General features: G+C 40.9%; 2 protein-coding genes across 2 annotated transcripts; both read right to left on the bottom strand.

Annotated features, from left to right (window-relative positions):
• Positions 1-199: 199 nt before the first annotated feature.
• Positions 200-3,979, bottom strand: LOC122094804. The gene is made up of 2 exons (XM_042665402.1): positions 691-3,979; positions 200-537 (listed from the first exon to the last, which is right to left on the bottom strand). The coding sequence occupies exons 1-2, from the start codon at positions 3,977-3,979 to the stop codon at positions 200-202; spliced, it is 3,627 nt and encodes a 1,208-aa protein (XP_042521336.1).
• Positions 3,980-4,169: 190 nt separating this feature from the next.
• On the bottom strand, positions 4,170-6,478 carry LOC122057654. The gene is made up of 2 exons (XM_042619838.1): positions 6,104-6,478; positions 4,170-6,069 (listed from the first exon to the last, which is right to left on the bottom strand). Exon 2 carries the CDS (start codon positions 6,000-6,002, stop codon positions 4,344-4,346), a length of 1,659 nt encoding a protein of 552 aa, XP_042475772.1. The 5' UTR covers positions 6,003-6,069; positions 6,104-6,478; the 3' UTR covers positions 4,170-4,343.
• Between the last annotated feature and the right edge of the window lie 4,058 nt (positions 6,479-10,536).

Genomic DNA, 10,536 nt, shown 5'->3' with positions numbered 1-10,536 from the left:
AATGAGCCCCACTCCGGACCCACAATTTTTTTCTCTCCCCTCTAGTCTTTTTTTTTTTGCTAAAGGGTGATTTTATTAAAGGAAAAAAAGGAAAAAATACATCCAAAGAAGAAAGAAATTCAAGCAGGCTCGCAACCACTACAGCCACTTGCAAACTCCACCTTCGGCATAGCCATCAGCAGAGTGTACAAGCAAGAGCCTAGCAGAAGCGAAAACTATGCCTACCCGAGGCATCATTTTCTAAATCATCTAATACATGACTGGGAAAAGTGGTGGAGTAGTCAGAGGCTCCCGATTTTGCTGCCTTCTTTGCCAAAAAATCTGCCACAGTGTTCGCCTCACGGAAGCAGTGGGTGATTTTCCATGTAATGGACTGAAGGAATGGGAGAGCAAACCGCCATTTTTGTAAAATAAACCAAGGGATATGCATCTTCTGCGTTGCAGCCACTACAGCTGCGGAGTCAGACTCGATCCACAAGCCCCTTGCGTTCATATTCATAGCAACCAATATTGCTTCCATGACAGCACTAAATTCAGCTTCATATATTTTTTTAACACCCAAAAAAGTACTGAAAGCCTTACAAACCTGACCATTACTGTCACGAACAATTCCCCCTGCTCCTGCGCGACCCGGGTTTCCCAATGAACTGCCATCAACATTAATTTTGATCCACTGATCCGGTGGCTTACACCAATGAACTTCCAGCGGCGGCACAATCTTTGGGTTATCAATCTTCAGCCCCAGTTTTCTGCAACACATAATATCAGCAATCGATTTCACTTCACCCTTAGAAGTCCCTGCATATAGAGCAAGATCCTGGCAGATGTATTGAAATGAGTAGATCCCATTCCTCTTTTTTCCTTCATACCGTCTGATATTTCTTTCCCTCCAGATTTGAGAAGCAATGATGGTAAACCCTATCATCCAAGAGTTTTTTAAATTGATCGATCTTGATTTCCTCTTCCACCACTGCAATAAGCTATCAATTGACTCATGTTCAGACCATCGAATTGCGAAACAAGAGGTGAACTTCTCCCAAATATCTCTGGAGAAAGGACAGTGAAGGAAAATATGCTCCATACTTTCTTCGTACTGCTCACAGAGGCTACATCGAGAGACAAGGAAAATTCCTTTTTTCCTTATAAGCTCGTCCGTTGGGAGTCTCTCATGAGCTAGTCGCCATCCAAAAGTAGCAATTCTTGGAGGGAGGTTATTGTGCCAAACCAAAGAGTTCCAATGCACTGCCGGAGCAACTCTTCTAATATCCTCCCACGCTGACAATGTAGTAAAAGAACCAAGAGGAGATAGCTGCCATATACATAAGTCCTCAAATTGGGCACTGGGAATCTTCACCTCTTTAATTGCAAGGAAAATTTGTCTGAGAGAGTGAGAGCGGACCTCTGGAAGTGACCATTCTCCATTCCTGATGAAATCACAAACCTTAGCATTGCAAGGGAGGGGGGGGAGGTCAGGAGTCTGAATCTCCTCAAGAATAGACCTAGGGCCCCACCATTTGTCTTTCCAGAAATTTGCTAGATCGCCTCTCCCAATAATCCAACGTTCGTTTGCCTCCACAGTCTTCCACACCTTTCTGATGCCCAGAGCAATAGACGACGGCCGACAACCTCTATTAAATGACCCATCTTTTTTCACAAATCTGGCTCTAAGAAAGGAATTGGCAGCAGATTTCTCATGCTTTATTCTCCATACCAATTTACACAGCATTGCCATGTTCGTGTCTCTGAGTCTTCTGATACCTAAACCCCCTTCTTCCTTCGGTTTGCAAACAGACTCCCACTTCACTGTAATTGGTTTTGAGGTATCCACTTCCCCTGCCCAGATGAAGTTCTTCATCCATCTTTCCATGGTTACAAGGAGAGCAGAGGGCCACCAATAGATCGCAAAATTATGATTAGGAATACCGGATATGACTGATCTAACCAACTCCACCCTGCCCGCCATCGACAAAAGTTTACCTTTCCATCTAGCAAGGCGCCCCTTTACTTTATCCAACACAGGCAGCAATGCCTCCTTTGTGATTCTTCCCTTGAATATCTCAACACCAAGGTATCGAGTTGGAAAGCTGCAAATGGGGATGCCCAAAGTCTCAGCGATGGCTTGCTTACGAGTTGGAGAAATTTTCCCTAGGAAGAGCTTGCTTTTCTCGAAGCTGATGTGTTGACCAGAGAACTCCTGATATTTCATAAGAAAATTTTTAAGGTTAGCCACATACCTGGATGAAGCATTCGAGAAGATAAAGATATCATCGGCGAATAAGATGTGCCCAGGGGTTACAACGCCTTTAGGGCCACAAATGGGCATAATATCTTTTTGGTGGGTCAATCTCGTCAGGCCTCGAGAGAGAACCTCTTCCGCCATGATAAAAAGCAAGGGGGATATAGGGTCTCCCTGTCTCAATCCTCGCTCCACGCCAAAGAAGCCCTGCGGGCCTCCATTGACAAGAACAGAAATCTTAGTTGAAGCCAATAATTGATGCAGCCATGTGATCCAATTTTCTGAGAATCCAAATTTTTCCATCACCTTAAAGAGGAAAGACCAAGAAATCGTATCGTATGCCTTTCTGATGTCTATTTTTAGACCAAGGCCACCCCCTCTCGTGGCAGAATACATCAAGTTTGCCAACTCGGATGCCACACTAATGTTGTCATGGATCAGCTTCCCTTTTTGAAAAGCTCCCTGTTCTTCCGAAATGAGCCTGGGGAGAAATCTCTCTAAGCGCATAGCCAACACCTTAGAAATTATTTTGCAGAAAAAATTGCTCATACACAATGGTCGATACTTGTCCAGAGTCTCAGCTCCGTCCACTTTAGGGATCAGAATTAGGAAAGTATTGTTAACACCTTTAGGCATACGACTAGTCCTAAAGAAGGCTTTCACCGCATTACAAACATCACCTTCCACAATGCTCCAACACTTCCTGAAAAATTTTCCAGAGAAGCCGTCTGGGCCAGGCGAGCTTTCAGGATCAAACGCCCAGACCGCCTTCATGATCTCTGCATTACCAGGAAGAGAGTCTAGATGAAATATGTCTACTTGTTGGAGAACCCTCGGAATGCTGTCCAAAAGATCAAGATGATCGACTGTTGGAGCATTTTTGTGAAATCCCTCATAGAATTCCACAATATACTCACCCAAATTAGTTTGCCCTTCCACAATTGACCCATCCTGTTTTTTGAGGGATCGGATAGTATTTCTATTTCTTCGCATTTTAGCAGATAGATGGAAAAACTTAGAATTTCTGTCCCCATAAGTCAACCACCTGAGTCTCGCCTTTTCTGCCCAAAGCTTTTCATGGTTCTCTTGCGCCTTGAGAAGAGCCGTTTTAGCATCAGCCTCCATTCGGAACAGTTGATCCGACAACCCATTACTGTCAATCTCCTCCTGCACGTGGTTGAGATTTTTCTTTGCCTCGTCGAGATCCCTTTCAAAATGGGGAAAGGTCTGTTTCGCCCAACCTTTTAATGCCCCTTTGAGCCGCTTGAGTTTAGACATTAGGGATAAAATAGGTGACCCTGGAGCCCACTCCGCCCAGGATTCAGCTACAACCCTATCGAAGTCCTCATGATCCGTCCAAAAATTATTAAATCGAAAGGGGCAATTTGGAGGGCGCTGGCTGCTACTTGAGACCACAAGCAGAGGGGAATGGTCAGAGGCAAACCGAGGCAGGACCTGTTGAGAACAGTCCTGAAAAAAGGATATCCATTCTTCGTTACAAAAACCTCTATCCAGAACAGCACAGACATTACCTCGGCATCGATTGTTTGTCCAGGTGAATTTCCTGCCCATCGAGGGCACCTGAGATAGAAGACATGCGTCAACCATGGCTCCAAATTCTGCTGCCGACCCCAAACTGAAATTTCCTGGGCCACGTTTCTCATGAGATTGAAGGCATGCATTAAAGTCACCAATAACAGTCCAAGGAGTAGGAGTTTGAGGAGTATCAGCCACCAAATCCATCCATAAAGCTCTTCGCCCCGCCCTAAAGCTGCTAGCATGAACAAAGGAAATCTGGATATGGCTCATACCCCAATCCAAAGCAATTGTAACATGCTGTTCAGACTCAGAAACAGAAACAGGGACCTTCAAATTTCTTCTCCACAGGATCCAAAGGTTTGGAATTCTATTAAGCCTATTGTTATGAATAAAATCACCGTAAAAGCCTAGTTTATTAAAAAACAAATTGGGAAAGTCACAGGTACCTATCATCGGTTCTGCGATACACAGAAGGTCTGGATCCTTCTGAATAATCAACTCTCTCAAGGCCCGTCTTCCGACCGCCTTCTTGATGCCCCTAATATTCCAGAAAAGGACCTTCATCAAATCACTTATTTGTGGCATCCAGATGACCAGACATTGAAGTCTGCCCCAGCATTCCACCTTCATGCGCTGGTCTATTAGAGTTATCTTCCACATCTCGAAGAAAACTGTCAATTGCTGTCACTTCTTGGTGTTGGACTATCACCCTTCCTCCCACAATATGTGATGGAGACAAGTCTGAAACAACATGCTCAGGGCCCTCCCATTCATGATCGCGCCCTCCTCTGCCAGCGTGAGTCTTCCGGCAGCCTCCCCGTCTGCCAATGTTCACTGCTCTGTTCTTACGAGGCCTGAGAGTACGAGGCACAGGGGCCCTACCTGTGTTAGGAGCTTCAATCTCAGCGCCTTTCTGGTTTCTCTCTTCCCTGAAAGGATGAGAGTCATGTTCGAACAAGGAGCTTGCAGAGTCTGCTGGGTCGGATCCATATTCAGTTCCGCCCAATGGGTTGTCCACCATAGGACGGTCAATAAGTTGCTGGTCAACCTTGCTAGATGGAGGATTGCACTGCCCATGGGGTGAGCTGGCCTCAGAGCTGTTATCTTCCACCGAGTACTCCTTAGAACTTCCTTCAGAAAGTTGATTTGGAATGATCCCATTGCCACTTGGCAGATTCCCTTCCTTCTCAGAATTGTCTTCCAAGGGAAGGATGATTTCAAGATTCCCATATATGCTATTAGGCGTAGACTGTCTTAAAATAGCAGCTCTTGAGAAGGGAAGAGATCCGTGCATTGGCTGAGCGGAGGATCTTCCAGCATTACTCACCATCTCCGCCGCGTCGCCGCCCTGCCTGGGGCCTTCATCCTGTCTTCCACCTTCTTCTTCACCAAACGTCTCACCATCTATGTGTCCTTCACGGTGCTGCACCTCTCTATTTGGTGCTTTCCGATGGCGGCAAGATTGCACATTATGACCCATTCTCTTACAATACCCGCACCTAAGCATGCCATCTTCATAGGAAATAATCTGTTTGAACCAGAAAATTTCCCCCGTTCCTGGTTGTCGTCTCTCCACTTGAATCTCCTCAGGCCTGCTTGCTCCCACTTCGATCTCCACTTGGACCCGAGCAAAAGATCCCATGGAAGCCGCTCGAGTACATCTATCTAGTGCAACAGGTCTCCCAGCAGCCTTAGCCATAGTGAGTAGAATCTTCTCATGCCAATATTCAAGAGGCAAGTCGGGGAATCTGATCCATACGAGCTTAGTATTATTCTTCGCATGCACATCAAAGTCAGGCTTCCATCGCTGGAAACGGAGAACGTGACCAGCGACTCTCGTAAGACTCCTTCGCCACAGTGCTGCCATGTCACCTTCCTTTTCAAATTTGAAGAGGATGTAACCCTTCCCCATCGGAGCCATCTTCACACCGCCTTTGAGGTTCCAGGTTTCTCTCGCCTCCTTGCGGATGTCATCCATAGATATGAATTTGAAATTTGCTCTGCCAATCAAAGCAAATCGGAAGCCCTGGAGGCGTTCCTCATAGGCATCTTGAGGAACAATTATCTTTGTATCAGTGCCCGCATGAATGGGGTCTGGCAAACTATCCACATCCGGCAGAGCTCTCCCCACCACGGAAGAATAGGAGCGTCTCCCTTCATCTCCAGCAGGAACCTTTGGGAGACCCTCCTCAGCCACATCCTGCTCAGCCGAGAATGGTTCATTCATAGGATGCTCAGGCAGCTGATTCAGTTCCTTAAACAGGGGAAACTGGGTATTAAGTAACCCCTTCACTGGATCAAGTTGGGATTAATTTTCTTTTCTATGATCCTTTGAGCTGCTGATACACAAGCAGAGAATACACAAGCAGATCCGATTGAGATAGCTCAGATCTGCTCGGATCTGCTCGGATCTGCGCAGATCTGCTCAGATCTGCGCAGATCTGCTCAGATCTGCTCCTTCACCCTTCAGTTCTCTTCCACTGGTATGGTTTCCACGGTTGTTCGAAAATCTGCTTAAGCCTTGAACGATGGCTGAGGAGAGGTGCCCAGACCTGCACGGATCTGCTCAGATCACAGTTCTTTGCCCCACTGATATCCTCTCTACCCGTCCTCCTCCAAACGCTTTTTAAGTTCAGTCGCCTTTGTCTTCTCAATGAACAGCAACGGCGAAGAAACTCCGTTGAAGACAGAGTCGCCTATGTCTTCTCGGCAGATCTTCTCCGATCACCCTCTTCTCCGGCTAAGAAACTCCGTTGAAGAAACTCTGTTGAAGAAACTCCCGCAGAAGCTCGAGATCCTCCTCGCTGGCCAAGCCGAAATTAAGGAAATTTGGTAAAACCATTTCCTTTCAAATGTTGAAGCACATATAGAAATATCTTATGTGTACATGGTTAGCTCTATATTGTTGGTAAAGAGAGATTATGTAATTTGAAAACTACTAATTCCTTTTGATTGATGCATCTTGAAGGCATGTTATTTGTTTCGCTTTTCTTTTGGACTATGCTATTGGATTGATTTAAGTACTTTCACCTTATGTCTAAGATGAGATGCTTCTATAGAGATCAAGATTTAAGTGCTATTTAAAGAATAGTTTGCCAAAGACAATGATGCTAGGATTTTCTAGATCTTTTAATCACTAGAGGCTATTGTGTTCCTTGGATGGAGGTTTGATCTTTGCAGAATGATTTCAAAGTGAGATGGCTGGGGAAGCTAATAATTAAGAATATCATATCCCTGTATTGGCATAGGGTCCAGTTCTTCATTTTAGCTAATCAAGTGCTTCCTAGCACAATTACTGTACTCATTCTCTTGTTCTCTTCATTAGTATTTTGTCTAGAGAGCTAGCTGTTGGCAATGTTTATTGCTATATTGAATCTACTTGCAACTTTAGGATTCCTTTGTTGAGATGTTGGGAGTTTTTTTTTTTTTTTTTTTTTTTTTTTGTAAAGAGATATTGGGAGTTTCAATCCCACATTGGTTTGTTCATGTCCTTGGTGCCTTCATATGATTGATGAGTTATTTCTACTTACTGTCATAAGGTTTTGGGTTGAACCTAGATCTTTCTATTATCCTCTCTAAGTTGTTTGTCTATTGTAAATCTAATATGTAAAGCTAAAAGTGAATAGGATGTTGGGAGTCATAGAGCTATAGCTTTATACTGGTTTGTCAAGTCATTGATCCTTTCATATACTTGAGGAGTTTTTCCACTTGGTACCTTAAGGTTATAAGTTGGAAGTGTTACCCGCCAATAACTTTCCCTTTTTTTTTTTTTTTTTTGACCATGTATTTGTCAAGTTTGGTGCCTTGGATAGCTCTGTTCTAATCAGATTGAAACTCCATGATAATGAAATGACTCCACTCAACAACACAGTGTAGGTGTAATCTAAATGCTTGGCTGTCAGCTATTAGTTTTTGTTCTTCAATTCCTTCCTCGAACTTGTTCAGTTAAAAGTGTTTTGGATTTGAAAAAAAAATAAAAAAATCAAATAAGGCATCCTTCAGTTTATTCTCACTTTTTAAATTGAATGTCGACCACCACAATTAGAATCAAGTTTAGCTTTTGGCGGTTATGAATTAACATTTTTTTTATCAGTTATATGTGAGAAAAATGTCTAGGGGTTGGATTCAAAGATCAAATGATCGAAAATTTAGGTTATCTACACTATATGAGCAAGAGGTCAATAAATTCCTAGACTACATTTTTTCTAATACAACATGTGGGACCCAGATCTTATGTCCATGTGTGAATTGCATAAATCAACTTTAGAAGAATCGGGATGAAGTGACAAAACATTTGATCTGTGATAGATTTTTTAAAAACTATACAATTTGGAATCACCATGGGGAAAACATCAACTTCACATACACCTCTCTTTGAAAATGCAGATTTACCTTTGTATCTAGGGAATGAAAAATTTATGAAACTTTCATTCATTCTTCGTCTTTATCATATTAAATGCTTTTGCAAGTTGTGCGACAAAGCAATTTCAATGTTACTCGACTTATTGAAGGAAGCACATTCCCAGCCGAATTCATTGCTTAAATCAATGTATGAAACTAAGAAGATTATTAAAGACTTGGGACTGAACTATGTGAAGATTAAAGGAGAATGTCAATGAATAAATTTAGCACACTCCAAGACCAAATGAAAATGTTAATGCAAACTATCGGACAACAACAATCTTGATTTAGTGTTAAATGTTTTTGTCTCTTATATAGATGATGTATAGTTCAAGTTTATATATATTTTGTTTTAAATCTGACTTCTAGGGACCCTAACAATCATCATACTTAACTGTTATAGTAACTAGTGTTCTTTTGTTATTCCTCGCTTTTGCTTCAAGTATCAGAGGTAATGGATGATCATTTCATTATAGCATGTGTTTAATAGCCTCCTAGTAAAGTTTCTTAGTTGTGTTGATAACAAAATGAGCATGTCTTATTGTATATTGCTATTCATATCTGAATTTCAACTATCCATTTTTAGATTAAGGTAGCAGGAAATGTGTGATTGTTGAATATTATGATTTACTTGCACTGATTTCAATGTTCCGTCTCCTTTGTTCATGACATAAACTCAGTAGATTAAATGATTTAAATAATCATGGAGATTAATTTAGTTGATCTTCTTTGTGTGCTGACTCAGTGGCGTTGAACTGGTTGTTTATTGTTCCAGGTTTGACATGACCAAGGATCAGATGGTGGTAGATCTTGCTGTTAGGATAAAATTTATGTTGTGGGGTGGCATTCTTCTTAGCTCACTGTCATTTGGTATTTTATGCTATGCTATTGTGAGGTACTTTATTCGACCACATCACTCCAATGGATTCTTCAAGATTTTGGTTTATTTTAATAAACTAGAGATAACTGATGGAAGATGTAAATTTTAGATGGTTACAATGTAGATCAGTGTATCCTTTAATTTCTTGGTAAATAACTTTGGATATATCAAAGATCCCTAAGCTTAGGAATGAGAAAAATCAGCTAGGGATTTGTTTTGGAAATTGGAACCGATAAGTCTAATAAGACTTGAACCAACCAAGATTACTTGCTATTCTACAAGTGTTTTAGGATCATTATGGGGTTGGTCATTTTTTGACTCGTACTGATGCATATTGTATGATCCAAACAAAGGATCAACTAGGAACCAACCCAATTAGGAAAATACTAAAGCTTCCATTGGATTTGACCGGATAAATAAGATTCCTTATCAAATGAGCAGACTGTTATTGCTTGTTACTTTGTTAGAGGTTAGTGATATTTTTCTTAATTTGATATAAAATTGAACCATCATTTTACCTCCATTATATACTTTTATCTGACTGCAACTTGACAGATGAAAATTTTCAAGCTCCTACATAACATGTATACAATCATATATAACATTACCAGCCACGTGTTTCGTGAATTTGACAGAAGTCACTAGTAGCCTTTGTGAACATTTAACTTTTTTCTTAAAAGAATTGATAGATCTGTATATTGATACAATTGATAACTTTGCTAGAATGCTGGAATTTGCTGACTTGAGTATTTTCCTTAAGTCAAGAGTTAATTGAATAGTCTGAATCATGCTATACTGGACTAAATATTTCTTTTCTCCCTATTGAAACATGTTTGTTATCACATACTGATTTTGTTTGCTATTTTTTGGCAGTTCCTTCTCTAGTGTGCTGAAGAACTGCCTCACAAGATTCCTTTGTATGTTATAGTGATATAGTGAAATTATGTCCCACAAGATTCCTTTGTATGGTATAGTGATATAGTGAAACTATGTCCCATTCATTCCTTGTATATACTATTTAGGGAAGATATTATTTACACAACCCATCTAGATAAGTTAAACTTCATAGTCCACTAGTTTGGGTCATGTGGGGGACCTAATTCAGCCAAACTGACTGCTGGATACTTGGATTGTTTGCATTCAAATTTTGTGGCACATCTCAACCATATTGTCCATCATCTCGTGGTCATGGATTTTCTCATTGTCTTGTATAAAAGAGCAAATAAATCATATATTTTATTTTCTTTTTGTGGATGTTTTATTATAGGAAATTTTCATATAAATATAATTATTTTTTTTAAATGTATACTATTAACAACGAAAATACATTTCCGTAGTAAAAAGTAATTTTTTTAACATTGTAAAAGTTGTTTTTTTACTACGGTATTATACTTCCGCAGTAATAAATAATTTTAAACTATGATAAATTATCGTCGTTTAAATTTTATTTTACGCTACAGTATAATAATTCCGTAGTCAA

Source organism: Macadamia integrifolia, chromosome 12 (genome assembly GCF_013358625.1).
Source record: "Macadamia integrifolia cultivar HAES 741 chromosome 12, SCU_Mint_v3, whole genome shotgun sequence".
In the NCBI taxonomy this organism is placed as follows: domain Eukaryota; kingdom Viridiplantae; phylum Streptophyta; class Magnoliopsida; order Proteales; family Proteaceae; genus Macadamia; species Macadamia integrifolia.
Note: the sequence above shows the minus strand (reverse complement) of the source record. Positions and strands in the feature narration are given on the sequence as shown.

Coding starts and splice junctions, on each gene's coding strand:
- LOC122094804 (XM_042665402.1), bottom strand. CDS start 3,979: ATGGATTTGGTGGCTGATACTCCTCAAACTCCTACTCCTTGGACTGTT. Junction 538..690: donor GCCGCTGGAAGTTCATTGGT/GTAAGCCACCGG, acceptor AAATATATGAAG/CTGAATTTAGTGCTGTCATG.
- LOC122057654 (XM_042619838.1), bottom strand. CDS start 6,002: ATGAATGAACCATTCTCGGCTGAGCAGGATGTGGCTGAGGAGGGTCTC.